Genomic DNA, 18,577 nt, shown 5'->3' with positions numbered 1-18,577 from the left:
TTCTTCAACAAATTCACAAGGGTGTTTGTAAGGTCAATTCCAAGGTAAAATGTGTGCAAGAAAAATTATGTGTGATTGCTACAAAATTTCACGAAATCAAGGAAGAAATGGATAAAATTCAATCTTCTTGAATGGGTTCCGATGATGATGAAGATGATGCTTAGCTTCTTTGTTTATTGTTATTTTATTATCTAGGAAACTTCTTATGAGAATTTATTCTTATTTTTAAGAAGGATAATTAGGGTTTGGTATAGCAAATATTGTGACTAAACATAGTTATTTCCAAAAAAAAAAATTATCTTGCAATGTTTTTAGATTTATTTATTTAAATTCTAAGTTATTTGGAAAACGATCTTGCAGTATTTAATCTTATTTGTTTTATATATTGCAAATGTCTTATGAGATATATATGTGTTTACGTTCGTGAACTGTACTTATCTCATATATGCTCATTTAAGCCTAATATGTCTCTATCCAAATATTGATAGAAGATAGAATGAACTTTTTGAGATAATTCTTCAGTATTGATCATTCCCTGATCCAGTACTGTTCAATGAAACTACTGTATTTACTCCATAAGTTCTCTTATATTGAGTGGTTTTCGGTGAAATTAATCAATAAGATCTTCTTGTGGTTAATTTATTCCAGTTTACTGGATACAAATCCATGTGATTTGTTAATGTCCAAAGAAATCCTTCTTTTATCGTAAAAGTAAGGTCGCTCATGTTGTTCTTTTGGGAATGACATCAAATGGGGGAGAGTTCTTAAATGAACTTGTGCTTAATTGCCATATCTTTGTGGGGAGAGCGGTTATAGAATTTTGTAGAAGTTAACTTGTATCTTGATAAACTCCTTGATGAATACACTAAGTTTTGACTATGTGAAATCATCGAAACAAAGTTGATATGTTCCCTTTTAGTCATGAATTATCTTTTGAGGATTCATTATGATCCCATAGTTTTCATACCTTTGCCAATTTATATTGACAAAAAGGGGGAGAATTATTTAGTAGTTTACCTATATATATATGGTTTACAGATCATTGTGTAAGGGGAAGCGGTTTTCAGTATAAGATGGAAGTATTGACTAAGTCGGAGTGATACATATCACCATAGTACTATTTCAAAGTTGTGATGCAATTGGACTTTGATTCTATAGATAATATTATGACACTGAACAACAATGAATGAGAACTTTTGTTTTCGTATTGTTATTGCTACGGATCTTCAACAACAATGATGCTGACTTGAACACATTCAAAATCGATGGAGAACTTGAAGCAATGAATAATTTAAGGAAATTGAAGAGCCAAGGAAATCAAGCATTATGGATCAGAAGCTACAAAGTTCATTTATTTTGTAATCCGTATGTATTGACAGTTTTGTCACTAGCACTGCTCCGTCGAACTCGCAAGCGTTTCTATATCAAGCTTGTTTTTCGAGTTTAGTTGATCAAAACTATATACTTGATTTATAGTCTACTTATGTCTATGTCTCGGATTAGAATAAAAGTGTGTAGTTGAGCTTTAGACTTCACGACGTTCACCAATTGAAGAAGAAGATCTACTGAAGAGCTTGGAGGAACTTCATCAACAAAAGGTATGTGGAGACTGAAACTTATCAATCACTTAGAAGTCTATTACACTCTATCTTCTAATGAGACTAAGTCACTTTTACATTATACACATTTGATATTTCGATCCGAGTTTATCTCGTTTATCTATTTCTCAAAATATGTGTTGGAAGCATTTAGCTTTAGCTAAGTTCATCATATACTTGACGAGTTTAGTTGGAGACAATCTATTTGTTGGAAACTAAATATTAAGTCAAAGATGATCATGTGAAAATTACCTTGAACATCTTACATGATTTGTGTGAGACGGTCATTTGATGTTAACTTGGGAAGCTACGTATTGATCGATTAATCACTTGAAAATTACTTGAAGCTAGTGGTATGTGTAAGATTACCATTGTCGTCTTCTAAGGATGTTTCAATGATTAAATAAGAGTTTTAGAACGACTACCAATACCTGGATATATCACAGTATATATACTTTGTGTGTGCACTGTGGAAGTCTAGTTCAGGTCCGGAACTATTATTTCCGAACTTTGTTTGTGAACTGGTTTACCTATGAAAAGGTCTGTAGTTGTTGTTTGCGTACCCTATTTGAGAACGTACGGCTAGACAAGGCCAAGTCCGGAGTTTTTGTTCGCGTATCCTGTTTGTGAACGGCTGGACAAAGCCAAAGTCCGGAACTGTTGTTCGTGTATTCAGTTTGCGAACACAGTAATCAAGTTCAAAAATCGGTAAGTATGGATTTTCATACTCATGAACTCAGGTTCGTTTGCGAACTCAGTTTGCGAACTAAAGTCCCTGGAATTTTAATGAAATAAGATATGTGAACTAGTTTTACAAACCATGGCATTATGTTCATGAATTGGTTCTTGTATAAGTATTGTGTACAGTTACAAACCAAACCGATTTTGTTTCAAATGGTTCATATATATATATATATGAGATGATGAACGTTTGAACAGCTCTCTTGAAACACGTTTAGATTTATTTGATTATTATCATGATTGATTGATCATCATATTTGATCTAGAAGTATTAAATGAATATGGCTAAGTTATAATTGTTAACATGGGTAACTCTGATTAGCTATTATTGAGCCAACAAGGTATACACGTTTGGTACGGTTCATCCATATCTAAATATACGTATATTTCATTTGTGCGTATCAAGCTAATACCATGTAATGGTGGATATTGATTGCTTAGTTTCTAAGCAGACTTGCTTGAATCTTAAATTAGGAGTTCATCTAACGGTGAATATCAATTGATTTGTTACTAAGTTTTCTTAGCTTTGATTGTAAGCAACCCTGATTTGAAAGACTATATAAGAGAGAACTCTAGTAGTTGGTAAACCTAATCCCGACACGCTCGTGTGACCTAGTTGTAAACTAGAATCGATTCTCCTTTAACCTAGGTTTTTACAAAACCATTATTAGGTTAACGACTTGAAGACTTCATTTGGGATTCGTGAAGCCAGATCCAACTATTTTCTCTGTAGTTGTGTATTCTGATCTTACTTGTTCTATGGTATTGAGTTTTATCTTCTCTAAGATTTACTCGAGAATCATTTCCGATGGTAAGATATAAAAAGTAATCACAACAGTTCTTCGTCTCAGACTCTTGTGATTCCGCAATAACTTCTTCTGTTAATCAGTTAGGTTTTTGTGAGGTGACTAATATTTCTAGGCTTCTCTTTGGGAGTATAAGACCGGATTATTAGTTGAGTTTTCTTTTCACCTTGATTTATCTTAAGACGAAAACAAAACTGAATAGATATATTCGTGGGAGACAGATTTGTTTATAAGTCTTCGACTTTGGGTAGTAGCAACTCTTAGTTGTGGGTGAGATCAGCTAAGGAAATCACGTGCGCAGAGTCCTGCTGGGATTCAAGAGGCGTAAGGAACGCGACTGTACCTTAATCTATGTGAGACTTGGTTAGGTCTAGAGTCCGTAGCGGCTTAATATAGTGTGGTTTTCAAATCTGGACTAGGTCTCGGGTTTTTCTGCATTTTCGGTTTCCTCATTAACAAAATTTCTGGTGTCTGTGTTATTTCTTTTCCACGTTATATTTGTTTATATAATAGAAATATTACAGGTTGTGCGTAGTTCAATCAGTTGATAAATCCGACCTTGATTGTTGGATATAACTTGATTGGCACTTGGCCATTGATCTTTGGTACCATCCGAGTTACTCCCATATCAATCGGTCTCACAGATTTCTATCTAGTTGATTTACTGATTGTATTGAGAAAGAGATACAGCTCTTTGATATCTTTCTTGATTGAGCCTCACTTTTAAGTTGGCGCTCTCAGAATTATATTGGAGTTTAGTCCATACAGATTGTCGAACGAAATATTGGGTGTGGTTCATATATCCACGCGTTTTCAAAAACATATAAAATCGAAAATCATAATTAAATGTTTTTCAATATTTCGGTTTGGGATCACCTTGAGCATCAAGGAATATCTTTGAACAATTAATGATAAGAGTTATGCACATGTTCAAATAATGTCGAGATCTAGAAGTTTTCTATCTTAGTAAACCTAAATTCCAAATTCACACACAACATAGAAAAATATGTGAATATTGGAAACTCGGTTTTGCTCTTGGACCGGTTTTAGCATGAGTCCCAAACTAAGTTAGGACCGGTTATACCATGACTCCTAATATAGGTTATGACCGGTTATACCTTGCTTCCCAATACTAGTTAGGATCAATAATACCATGTCACCCCTTATAAAAAATCTGTAGTTTCCCTACAAGAGTACTTCTTGATAAGGAGGAAAGATCTTTTGCTTTGATGATTGCATATTTCTTAGACTCGTATCTAGATGGTAACGATTTGAGAATCTTGCACACTATATCCTTTTCAGAAATAGTCTTTCCGAGAGTGAAAAAAAACATTGACAATCTCACAAAGCTTAACGTGAAACTCTTCAAATGTATCGTGATCATCCATACAAAGGTTTTCCAATCATAAGTGAGAGTTTAAAGTCTAGCTTCTTTTTATGATATGTTTCCTTCGAATACGGTCTGAAGATTATTCCAAGTTTCCTCAGAAGTTTGACATGTAGAGATATGATGTTGCAGATCTCGGCTTACAGCATGTATGATGACATTCAAACCATCTGAATTTTGCTTCGCGAATGTCTTTTCTTCACTTGTATAATCAGCTGCATTTAAACTCAGTTTCCGATCCTTCTATTTTCGGACGATTATATCCATCAACAACTAATAAGCAAGTACTAAAATCGCGTGATTGAAGAAAAGATTTCATAGCAGATTTCCACCACAGATAGTTTGTTCCGTCAAATCTTGGAGGTACGTTAACTGAAATCGATTCATGTGAATTTGAATTCATTCTTATAGGTTTGATCGCACCAAACACAAATTGTTAGATCTTGTCACGTTTGCCTGCTCTGATACCAATTGAAAAGACGAAGGTACCCAAATACACCACAATCTTTTAATTCCAACCTATAATTCTGATACCAAGTGTGATCGTCTATGGATAATAGTCGAGACAGTGCGCCAACTTGATATTCACTTGGTAATAGTTATGGTACAAGACCGATTGACTATAGGATCAAAGTCAAGTGATTAGGATTAACTTACAAGTGTTATTTAATTTATTATAATAAGACAATTATAATGCGGAAGTAAACTAAATTTCACAACAAGATTTTGTTAACGACGAAACCACGTACAAATGCAGAAAAACCTCGTGAATTAATTCAGTTTTGAGTACTCTCAGAATTAAGCCGATATACAATGAACCGACTTCATCAAATTCTTTCAAATGTATATATGGACTCTCGGAGTCCAATCCATGAAACTTAGGCAGTGCTTGTATCTGCCCATATTTTAGTACCTCTAGTTCGTATAGTTGAGACCAAGTAAACTACCTCTAGTTACATAGTTCCCTCAGTAACCTTGCGTCTTCAACCTTTTGGTCACGCACATGAATCTCAAGATATAAATCACTTTCTCAAGTTTCTTTACTCCTTTTCATCGTATTCCAAAAAGTAAAAGTTTTGGTAACCACTCTATTCAATCTTTGGTAAAATATATGTTGAGTCGTTGACAAAAGCTCTTATGTTTAATCTAATGAACTGCTTTTTCTGGTTAGATCAATCCGAATTTTAATTACCGAAAGAACCAATTTCCGGATTTGCAATCAAACAATATAGAACTTAGATAGAAACTACAACGTGATGTCGATCTTATCAACTAGATTATCACAAGTCTATCAAAGATAAACAAGATCTAGTTGGATATCAGCCGATCAAGATATGTGCACAAAATTCACAAGATACGAAAACTAATTAGATATGTCTTCTTCGTCTTCAAATTTTCGATTATCTTTAAATTACCTGCACGCAAAAACTTGAATCCTCTTGTGACAGAGGGAGTAGATATCTTAATGCTTATTAATTTTGACAAATTTCGTAACCAATTTTTGCTCTTTACCATTAATTTGTTTTGTCTGTGATCTCTTCCTATCCACATGATGAAGTAGCCACCGAACTCTTTACCAGTCAACTCGTGCAACTGGTTCATTCCACTCGATCGATTTATCACATTTTTTCAAAAATGAAACTTGTGACATTCAAGCACAACAATTTGCAAGATCTCATCATATATGCTTTAGTTGGGTTTAGTAATGAGCCTCATTGGATCAAAGCATTGATTCAACAAGATAAAAACAATTTGTACTCATTTTTGATTAATAGATTCTTTCTTTCATATTTTCTTTTTCCAACACGGAAAAAAATTCGAGCACAACACCTTAGGTTCCCACACTAGCATAACACCTGAACCTCCAGACCAACTATAATTTACTATAAGGTATTTAATATATAATCATTTAAATTACGAATCTCGATACTTGTAAATTCTAAATTTTTATTTTGTAGAAACTACGTGCCAAATTTCTTAAGCCGACTTTATATCTTAAAAACGAATTATACACATACTACTACTAAAAAACGAATCATTGATCGGATTTTTCGTATGATACTCGTATATGCCATGCCGAATTTCCCTCCATACCCGAATTGCTAACTAGGGTATGAATAGCCGATTAGCTCATAGTTCCACGTGAGAGATGACGTGCTGTCACTATAGAGGTCTGGATCCACATGATCAAGATCCACGACTTACTCGGATCAGCGATCTCTTTGTTTTGTGATAATTTTCAATCAATGATGTCAACTTACCACTATAAGTCCACTCTCGTCAGATCTAATTCAGTTGCTTCACACATATAATGGACACGCTACAGTGACTGAATTTAAGGGTCAATCTTTTTGTAATACCCTCCGTACTTGGTAAATCCCACATGTACAGTAGACACGAGATCACCCATTAGACACTTTTAAGGCAGTTCATATGCTATATGATTTGTCTTGATCATTTCTTTTTCCACCCCAATTTTCCACAGCAATTGGTGTATTTCTTTTTCCGAGTTGAATTTGAATTCAAAATCTCTGGTACAATTACCAAATACGCACACGTAAAGATTTGCCTTTATTTTTTAGTTTTTCGAAAGTCTTAAAGATTTGCCTGGTTTGGCTTTGGATGGGATATAGGGCTAACTCTATCACTCGTTCGCTCTCATTACTGAGCATGGGGTTGAAATAGTACTATGTCATTTCAATATTGTATAGCTAATAATAAGCACGATTGAGATCTAAGAGTGGTAATTAATGGTATCTGATCTGAAGTTTAGGCAACCTTCGGAGGAACACGTCACGTGCAATTAAGTCTAACATGAAAAGTCAAACTCTACTCACGTGCCTTAATATTGGGAACATCACGAACATTGATGAGTCTGACTACTTGATCAATCATAATCAGTACTAAATCTTAATTTACTAAACAACACCGACTAATGCTTACTCACTTCCCACTAATCCCTAGACCCTACACAAACAATCGGCTTCGATTGTCAAGTGTTGTTCACCCACATTAAAATACTGTGTACGAATCAGAACAGAACCCAACCTCCTGTCATGTGTCCTTTCAGCTGCTACAAGTGTGTTTTGGGCGTCTGTTTTTCTCACCCACATTATCCTAGCTGCTACAAGTATGATTTGAGCGTGTGTTTTTCTCACCCACATTATCCTTGTAACTGTCCATGATTGATAAACAGAGAGTAAACAACAAACATCGTACTCCGTCGGTAACACATATATAGGCGGAGGTACCAATTCTCTAACATTAAGAAAATTATCTTTAATTCATCATTTTTATGTTTTTTCTTGTTTTATCCTTTATTTTATTACTAACACAACATTCTATATACAATAAATAAGGATATTTTTGAGAAAATTCATCTTAAAAATAGGACTTCGCCTATTTATTGGTACAAAAAAAATTCAAAATTACGGCTATGTAATAGTACGAAAGGAGTAACATTGAACAATAAACTTTCTTTCGAGAAGACAAAAAAAAATGTTTGTGTAGTCACTGACACCTACTTCAGATTGAGGTAAACAGAAGTACAATGAATAAGCGAGTCATTTATGTTCAAATTACGAAATGACCTGTCTGTTTTCGAGGACTATATATAAGAGACTGTCACTTTGAGTTGGAATTAAGATATTAACTTACAGTATCTCTGAAGAAATGGCTCGTTTCTTTATGGTGCCATACCACATTTTTCTAGTTCTAGTGGCTCTATCTACTAGTACCACCTTAACCATTGCTTTTGTACCATCAACACTGGTTGCTCCTCCTCCACTTCAGCCTAAAACCACCATTCCTCCAGCACAGGCTCATCTAAGAGCTCCAACAGTTTCTCCATCAAATTACAGAAAACCGAAGCCACTAACATCCGCAGCAAAAGAATTCCTTGCTGCCCATAACAAAGCAAGAGCTGAAGTAAACGTAGCTCCATTAAAATGGAGCGACAAGTTAGCGCATGACACCGATATGTTAGTGAGATATCAAAGGGATAAGAAGAACTGTAGATTTGCAGACATGAGTTTGACTCAGTATGGAATGAATCAAATGTGGGCTAGTGGAATGAGAGTAACACCAACTAGAGCAGTTGGGTTATGGTTACAGAGTAAGAAACATTACAGCTATCAGAAAAATACTTGTGCACCAAGACATGATAATTGTGGTGTTTATAAACAAGTTGTTTGGAAGAAAACATTAGAAGTTGGTTGTGCTCAAGCTAAATGTGGCAGAGATGGTTCTACTATCTCAATTTGCTTCTATTATCCTCCTGGTAATGTTATTGGAGAACGGCCTTATTAGATTGGCAATCGATCTAATCAGGTGTCGAAAACTGTCGAGATTATAAGATTTTTCTTTTGGAGTTAATGAGTTTCATTAGATCCTTATCACTCTAGTGTTTGTACTTACTACTAGAACTAGCGTGTTTATTTCAAGTATATATTTTTGTAGCCGGGGTAAATTAAGAAAATTCTCCAATGAATCTTTAAATTTTACAATTATTTTTTTATTTTTATTTTTATTTTTGTATATTTTTCTCCTTACATTTATTTGTTTGGATTTGTGAGTCACCTATCAATATAAATAAGCAAATGCTTTAGAGAATTATGAGACCCGTGTTGATAAACTGCTTTGGAGTAATCTGGAGAAAGAATCTCAATTTTGGATCAATTTAAATCTGAAATACCGACACATACCTGAGACAGCATATCTGAAATAGGCAATTTGACTGCAGCTGCTTCATACTAAGACGGCATATCTAAAATAGGCAATTTGACTGCAGCTGCTTCATAGTTCCTGGAATTATACCCTGAGCAAAACTTGCAAAGCCTGTAATGCTGACCTTGCAACCAAAATCAGTAGATTAGAGTGGTAAGTGGTAACTTTGGACTGAATCTTTTCATTGCGATCCAGAGACATCTAAAACCAACAATCCTAAAATTCCTGGTCTTGAAAGTGCATGTCATAAACCAAAAGGCCTCCAACTATTCTCCATAGTGGGCTGTAGAACTCTAATTCTGTTGAAGAATTAAACTTTACATCAAAAAAAAAAAAAGCAAAACATTTCAAAGAAATGAAGATTCACAGCAGAAGAAAACCAAACTGTTCCTTGTCTATTATTACTATTCAAGGCTGGAATTTCATTCCCTTAAAAAAGATAAAAAAATTCAGAGTGGAAAATTTACAGCAAAAGACCCTACACCGTTCATCTTTCTTTTCAACCACAGCCGTAATTTACATCGGGGGCTGTAACAACTGACTCAAATGGTATCTCAACCCTTTCTTTAACTAGGCATCGAGGTTCTCCATTTTCTATCACCAGAACTTTCCCAGGAGGGCACTCAATAAGTCGTTGCTTCTCCCCTGCTGCCGGTTTCTGAAATGGGTTTGAAATCTTGAACTGAGCGCTGGTCCTCCTCCTCATCCTTGTGTGAAAACCAGCAAGGCGTAGCAAAGATATGACACTGACAATGGTGATCACAGATTTAGCTGCAGCAACAAAGATATGTTTCAGCCCCTTAGATGAGTTTTCAGCAGGGGATGCAGTTTGTTTCTCGCCCAACTCACTCGTTTTCTTGTCTTCTCCATTGATCCCATTTTGAGTAGACGTACGTGTAGAATTGAAATTTGAAGGATAGCCTTTATTTAAGATTAGCGAGTCTGGAGGTCGACTTGGATATGGTGGAAGGAGGAGATCATCACTATGCTCAACTGTCTCACTGGCAAAAGCAGACGCTTCCTGTATCACTTCCAACTCTTCTCCTTTGTAATCATTCAGTTTCTCGAGTAAAATCTTACGACTCTGATCAATTTCAGCGAGAATTACTTCTCTCTCGTATTTCTGCTGCTGTTGCAGAGCCTGAATAACGAAAAAACTATTTTTACTTAGGGCCTAAATTTCTCAATCTTAAATTTTACCAATATATCAGCCTTCTATGAACTTTAAAGATACCACTATACCAAATCAAAAATGTCAAACAAACAACTGAGCCATATTTTGGCACTACGAGTGTATATCTTATTAACAATCACAAATGGAACGATTCGTACAAACGTTAGTCCCTAAAGGACTAGAAAAGGAAGACAAAAAGTAACTTGAACATAAGCCTATAATTTGCAAGAAAGTGGCATTGAAATATAGATGACGATTGCCACTTCAGGTTGTAATAAGCCTGCCTTCGCCATAGGATACAGATGACAAGTTCGATTAGTACTATTAATGTCTGGGATATGCATGTTTCAGTAGCCGCAAACTAACTATGAAGTCACAGCTACAAGCCTGTAGCCTATTATTTAATCCCACGGGACATGCTGAGAAAAATATGCTACTTCCTAAGGAATACGGGATGAGCTAAACTAGTACAGTAACTAAGAACTTGAACCTAAGTGGAACTGTTAGAATTTTTCACTTTCGATTCTTATAAGCCAGTCTTCACCATCCATGAAAGACCCAACTTAAAAAGTAAACTGGTTTAAACTAGCTCTGTGAGGTAAACTAGTTTAAGCCGTGTATACTGCTGCTATACATACTTCATTTGCACAAGGTTCAAGTGAGATTCTAAAGAAGCGGTAGTATCAAATGATAGTTCTGTAGATTTCAATGGTGAAGGTACAAGCTATGTTTACACAGTTGCTAAAATAAAGACTACAGAAAATATTAAGTGCAACTCAATTTAAACCTATTTGAGTTCACTAAGAAATGAAATTTCTAAATTTCATGCTTCAATTTCTACCAAAATTTCCGTAATAATAACAAGAAGTGCATCAGGTAGTGAAATTAATTTCAGGGTTTCTCTTAATAACCCTAAACTAATGAAGGGTATAGAAAAAATTAAAAGGATAAACTAAAAAAGGTAAATGGGTAAAGAATGAGGGAGTAAAACCTGTAAAGAAGAGAGTTGTACTTCAAGAGAATCTAGGGCATCACGAATGTTCAACAGAGACTCATCATCGAGAGAAAGATTTGATGTTGTATCAACGACGCCTCCTTCAGTTTCAGTAACTTTTTCTTTATCATCTCTTTCATTGGAGTTATTAATGCAATTGTTAATCTTCCATCGAAGTTCTGAAGCTCTTGATAAAACTATGCCTATCTCGTCTCCTTCCATTCTCTCTCTCAGTTCCACTGGGTTTCTTCTGATTTCTTATTCGCTATGAAAGACTCCAGAACCGACCGGAGCCTTTTTCTTTGTTGTTTTTGTGGTGAACACTGAACAAAACAAAAGAAATGGCTTTCAGTTCTATACGGTTTGGTCCACACTTTCCCCAATTTGTTCTTACACTCTGCTCACACCAACACCTAATAGGCTGACTGTCGACTCTCCGATTTGGCATTTTGTTGCCAACTGTAACCCCAGTTGTCACATGAACTCGCAAGCTTCAGCTTTTAAGTCCCTTACTCAGGGCCGGCCCTGACATTTTGCTGCCCCAAAACAAACCAAAAAATGTTGCCCCCTTCCAAAACTTAAGCATGCTCTGTATTAGCATCATTTCAATGGCTGACATTTTCAGAGACACATCGTTCCCATTCATATCATTAGCAGCACTTCCAGAATTCTAATCGTCATTAAAACCTACCATTACTAGCAGCACCAACATTCACATACATTAACACCCTTATTAGCAGCACCAACATCCACATTCCCCTCATCTATGAATGGGGTTCAAAATTTTCTGCCCTAAGAGCAAGGGATATGGAGTGAGGATCCTCATTCAATATGAATGAGCCTTACTCATTTTGGTCTAATTTGATGTTACTATGGGCAGTGAGTGAGTAAAAATTCACCTAGAATCACTCGTACACTCATTGAAATGAGTGAATGTTGGAAAGTCTTCACTAAGCGGCTGAAAATCAGCCGTTTGGGACAAAAACATAAGGAGCGGTTGAAGATTTGCCTCCTAGGAATATTTTAAGAGTTTTATTAATTTAAAACTCTTTAAAGTGGGCCCTTTACAAGTTTTAATATTAAAAAAACCTAAAAAAATGGGAAACTGCTAATGTTTAGTCGTTTGTGTATTTTTAATAATAATAAAAAAAAAAGAAACGGCTGAAAATCAGCTGCTTAACCCATTAAATTTGCTCACCATAGTCCAAATTTCCTCGTTCAGCTAGTCTCTCACTGATTTGGGCAGTGAATGAGTGTTAAAAACACTCATTCCATAGCCCTTGCTCTAGAAATACAATTGAATAATACTTATTGAAAATCAAAAGAGACTCAAATCAATATATAGATGAAACTAAGAATAAAAACCAGTAAGGAAGGAGATGGTGGAGATGGTGGATCAAGTGGAAGTGGTGTAGGGAAGGGAAGGAACTAAGAATAAGAACCAGTAGGAAGAAGATGAAGTTAGAGTTCGATAAAAGAGAACGAATTGGTCTTTGATTCACTGTAATATATATATATGAGATTTTTTATATAATTATTAATAAGCTCTTAAAGTAACTAAATATTACAATATAACCTTAAATCTATTAGAAACATCTCCTTTTATTTTTTTGTAATCACGATTTAAACCTCCATTTTCTTGTTTTAATACAAACACCCCTAAACTAAAAATTAAATTCGCTGCCCTGTTGGGTTTATGCCCCAAAGTCAACCTTCGTTGACCTTCCCTCAGGGCCGACCCTGCCCTTACTCCACCATAAATGGCGTTTTTTCATCTTTGTAGTTCATTCCTCTGTCTACGATGTGGTTGGACCACTTTGCTCCACCATAAAATGGTGTTTTTTCATCTATGAGTACGTGGCCCCCATCTTTATTTCTTGACACATGCATAACTTAAAAACCTACCTCCTTTAAATCCCCATAAAACATTCACTTTTTGAGAAAAGCTAGAAAGTTGATTTTTCTTTTAGTTAAACAGTTGTGTAATAAAACGGTTTGTCGCCCGACCACATCGTAGCTGCTTCGGTTGTTCACGGTTGTTGTTAATCGAGTAATTAGATTTGGATTCATATTCATCCAAATGAAAACTAGGCATTATATCATTGAGTAGGTACCGTGAAGCGTTGAGTCAGGAAAATCAGTAATTTATTACCATTGATGATAGTAGATAAAAAAAATCCGTAATTTTCTATTAATTCTCAATCTTTTTCATTTTGTTGAGGCATTTGATGATGTTATTAAATACAATATTGGTATTTCTAACTTTTATGTTTTGTGTTTTACTTTTCCTATAAGGCTTATGACAGCTACTTGACATTAACTAGTTGGGGATAACACGATGCCGGCAATCGATTGGTAGACATCAAACTTATTATTTGTTGAGAAAAATTGTTAATCTAGACTCCACCATATTGTTTTTTGAGTATTCTTTTATAAGTAAATCCGTAAAAAAATTAGCTTCTCGGTAGTCATGGCTAAAAGAGATGTCATATCAAATTCATTCTTCAAACTCTGAATGTCAGACTTCATGCTTTGTAAGTACGATGGAACTTTGACCTCATATTTGTAGATTTTAACTTCATATATTGAATTATGTTCGACTTCCAAATAAGCGATATCAAGTTGTTTTCCAAGGAGTACATCATCCCAAACATCCTACATTTCGGTCATGTTGCTGACATTTTGGAGGATATGATTGCAAAAACAAGTCAAAAAACTGCCACTAGCATCTCTAATGACACCTTTGATCCCTGCAAGTTAACCATTAACAAAATCACCATCAGTATTCAACTTAGAATAATTATTTCTTGGGAAACTCCATGTTTAACAGTTATTTTCCTATTGTTTAGAATAAGAAATTTAAACTATCTACATTTCTAATAGGCACAACAAGTTGTTTAAGAGGATGAAACGTCACCTTGTTATGGATCAAGTTATTTTTGCCAATCCATATAACCCACAACATAAAAAGAGTTAGACAACTTCATTCAACTCCACCACGTTTTACCTTTAAAAAAACAAATTCTCCTAATAAAACTAGGGGACAACTCCACCAAGTTATTCGTAACTCTGTAGCATATCTTTATAAATATGTTTCAAAAAAAAAGTAATATATATGTATAAACTGGGATGTGATTGGAACATATTAAATAAATTTATTAATATTTTTGTTATGCTTTCTTAAGCTAAGCAAAAATAATTCATTTATGATTTCTAGCGACCTCCCGGGATTTCCTTAATCAGGTTATGCCTATATTTATTCAATTAACTGAGTGAGTTTATTTATTGTTGTACACCCCAGCTGAACTCTTCAATCATTGTTATTGCTGGTATAAGAACTCAACCTAGAATACAAATTGATAAGGTTGATCATGTGGAATGAACAAATACTACTTAATAGGTCTACACTAATTATACATAGTAAATTATATTTTTGTTGAGCCCATTCATTTATGTGTTGTTAATAAAAAATCCATGAAAGGCCTTTGACAGACTAGAATGGTCTTTTCATATTGGTGTTTTGAAAAACTTTAGATTTAACCAGATCTTTGTGATTAATCAATGTATTGCTACTGATAATATGTTTGTTCTGTTAAATGGCCCAGCTTGCCAGGAGTTCATCTCTGATAAGGCAGGGGGATCACCCCCACCCCCATCAGTGTTAGGGATAGATTGTTTTTCCCATGCTAAAACTAATTGCATAATCACAAGTGTTAAGGTTGCTAGAAGAGCACCCGATGTTTTCACACTTGCTATTTGTTGATGACCTTTTCATTCTTGTTAAGATAGACATGAAGAACGCGAATAGTATTCTTGATTTATTGGATAAATTTGGTCAATATTTAGGTCATATATTTAATTTTGGCAAGGTTTTTTTGCAACTTTTACACCCTAAATATGAGTGTCTATATAGACATAATTTCATTCATTAAAATATTAACTCTTAAAAAATCTGCTTTGATTTGTTTGTTATGGAAAATTGTTTAAAGGGATTCCTTCATCATGAACAATTTTCAGTGAGCTTTTGGATTAATGCGTTAAATTCTCAGTTTTATTCTTGTCATGTTTCCGCTTATACAGGTTTCATTCACCAATAATACGTGTATATCATATAGAAATCAATAAATGAATCATTTGTCAGTTTCCTCAGTTGATTTCATATTCTTTTGACCTTTTGGTATATGATTTGCCTTTATTTCATTAGTGATTTCTAATCTTTATGGGTATCTTTTGTTTTTGCTGCATCCAATTTGTTTTCAGATGAAGTCAGTGATGATTTATTCATTTGCATTATTGTATTGTAATTTTCTAACCCTTCTCATCTGTTGTAATATCTCTCTCGCCATGGAAACCATAAGTTACGTCGATAGTTGCACTGTGATAGTAGCATTGGTGACCCTTAATCCCTTACAGGATTTGGATTCATTTTCATCAGATGTGAATCATTCTTCATACCTCAACTAGAGACCAATCAACTTATATCAGCTAGCATTCATCAAATAAAAAATATATGGGTAAAATTGTCAATTCTCACCTATCAGAAACGCAATTAAGAAAATTCAAAATTTTGAACATTTTCCGCCTAAATTTAGGCCAAATATTTATTCCATATACTCTCAACCCGATTGTAAAATCAGTCAATCCCTTTTTGGCAAATTCTGCCTTCAAATAAGAACAAATAACCCTAACCTTAATATTTTGTATTTTGTAAGTAGACTCTAAGAGATTATTCAGATAATTCCCAATCCGTCAAAAGTTTCTCAACTTCATTATTCGCAATAACCATAAATATGCAAGGCGCTTCCGTTCGTAGGGGGTTGTTTAGCCTCAGAAATGATCTTTAATCACCGCTGAAGAAGTGAATCAAGCATCTAACAAGTGGTTACATAGTCTAACTGGAAAAATCACAGCATCTGATGTTGTGAAGGTGAAGGATGTTCAAAAGTAGGTTGATACAATTTGGAGAAAATATTTAAAAATAAATAAAGCAAGCTCAAGTATTATAGTGAAAAAAGATAAATAAATAGATTTTCTTTTTGTATTTAAACTCAAGTATGGTGATTACCATAAAACAATAATAAAGCAAGCTCCACGGACGGTTGATGGGAATATTATGGTGCTCAAGATTTTTAATCCAAAAATTCTACCTCCTGGCTATGGGTTTATTCACTAACTTTTTTGTGTTCTCTTACGGAATTTGCAGCAGGATCATCTTGATTATAGTGTAACCAATAAAATGTGTTTGGATATAGGGAGGACAGTGGAAAATGAGCCTCATCATGCTTGACCTAGAAGAGGGAGGCTGCTTAAAGCTAATACAGAGGTGGATCTCAGTAATCCACATAAAAAGATACTTGGTTAATCACGACGACTAAACAACAAAAATGGATCAGGTCATTATGAAAAACAACCTTTCAAAACTTATCCCAAGTGTTTTGTTATACATCATAATAAAGACAACTGTGAATATATTGCTTACTAATTAAGCATTGTGTCCATGACTAAGGGAGAGTTTGACCAAATTTATGTCGAACATGAACACGAGGTATAGCAAATGCATAATGAAAGCAGTGTAGTAGAAACTATTTGGAGATTTCTAAAGTAATGGGCTATATGAGGATACTAGTGGGTTCACTAATAACAACATTAGGCATGTGGTAGTGACACTTCTGTCCCAGATCCAAGAAAAAAATAAAAGATCCAGAAATGAATGTTGTCTTTTAATGTCTTATATTAGATAGTTAATAGAAGAACTCAAATAGAGGTTATCTAAGATAAAGTTGTATTTAGTTAACTGGCACGTCTCGTATTGCTACTAATCTGTTATCTCATTTCTCAAATACCAGTACTTTCTCTAATCTTGGATTTTAAAGTGAAAACTGGGGGTCTAAAAACCACACCCAATATTTTGTTTAAAAAAATTATGCAATCTGTATGGACTAACTCCAATATATTCCCAAGAGAATCAACTAGACAGTCAGACTCAATCAAGGAAAATACATACAAGAGTTATATGTCAATTTATCAAATCAATCTGCAATCGAACAAGTAGAAATCTCTGAGCCGGATTAATATGAGAAATAACTTGAATGGTACCAAAGACCCATATCCAAGCGTCAATCAATTTCAATCAACAACCAAAGGTTGGATTTATCAATTGATTGAACTACGCACAACCTATGATATTTCAATTATATAAAAGTATAATGCGGAAAAGAAATAACACAGACACCAGAAAATTTGTTAACGAGGAAACCACAAATGCAGAAAAACCCCGGGACCTAGTCCATATTTGAACACCACACTGTATGAAGACGGTACAGATTCTAACCTAGTACAATGTAACTTCGGACTGGAATGTAGTTGAGCCTTAAAAAATTTCACATTGATTAAGGTACAGTCGCGTTCCTTACGCCTCTTGAACCACGCAGGATTCTGTGCACTTGATTCCCTTAGCTAATCTCACCCACAACTAAGAGTTGCTACGACCCAAAGTCGAAGACTTGATAAACAAATATGGCTCACAAAGAAAAGTCTATTGGATAGATAAATCTGTCTCCCACATAAATACCTACGAGTTTTTGTTCCGTCTTTTGATAAATCAAGGTGAACAGGAACCAATTGATACACCGGTCTTATATTCCCGAAGAACGGCCTAGTAATATCAATCACCTCACAATAATCTCAATCACATGAAAGCGAAACAAGATATTGTGGAACCATAAACGATGATACGAAGATGTTTGTGACTACTTTTTATCTTACCTATCGGAGATTAAATATTGAGCAGGTCTTAGTGAATATATTACTCAATACTATAGAACAAAGTAAGATCAGAACACGCAACTACAGAGAAAATAATTGGGTCTGGCTTCAGAATCCCTGTGAAGTCTTTAAGTCGTTAACCAATAATGGTTTTAGGAAAAACCTAGGTTAAAGGAGAATCGACTCTAGTAGCAACTAGTATCACACATGAAGTGTGGGGATTAGATTTTTCAGTTGCTAGAGTTCTCCCTTATATAATATTCAAATCATGGTTTGCAATCAATGCTACCTTGGTAACAAAGGATTCAATATTCACCGTTAGATGAAAACCTGATTAGAGTCAAGTTAATATCTTTCAACCGTTAGATCGAACTTAGATTGTTATAC

General features: G+C 34.7%; 2 protein-coding genes across 2 annotated transcripts; one reads left to right on the top strand and one right to left on the bottom strand.

Moving 5' to 3' along the window:
- The first annotated feature begins 8,196 nt into the window (after positions 1-8,196).
- LOC113330349 (STS14 protein-like) lies at positions 8,197-9,008 on the top strand. The gene has a single exon (XM_026577159.1). It carries the CDS (start codon positions 8,205-8,207, stop codon positions 8,838-8,840), a length of 636 nt encoding a protein of 211 aa, XP_026432944.1. The 5' UTR covers positions 8,197-8,204; the 3' UTR covers positions 8,841-9,008.
- A 624-nt stretch (positions 9,009-9,632) lies between these two features.
- LOC113330350 (plastid division protein PDV2-like) lies at positions 9,633-11,735 on the bottom strand. The gene is made up of 2 exons (XM_026577160.1): positions 11,423-11,735; positions 9,633-10,398 (listed from the first exon to the last, which is right to left on the bottom strand). Exons 1-2 carry the CDS (start codon positions 11,645-11,647, stop codon positions 9,757-9,759), a joined length of 867 nt encoding a protein of 288 aa, XP_026432945.1. The 5' UTR covers positions 11,648-11,735; the 3' UTR covers positions 9,633-9,756.
- Positions 11,736-18,577: the final 6,842 nt, after the last annotated feature.

Source organism: Papaver somniferum, unplaced genomic scaffold (genome assembly GCF_003573695.1).
Source record: "Papaver somniferum cultivar HN1 unplaced genomic scaffold, ASM357369v1 unplaced-scaffold_118, whole genome shotgun sequence".
NCBI lineage: Eukaryota > Viridiplantae > Streptophyta > Magnoliopsida > Ranunculales > Papaveraceae > Papaver > Papaver somniferum.
This window is presented reverse-complemented; position numbering and strand designations above follow the sequence as displayed.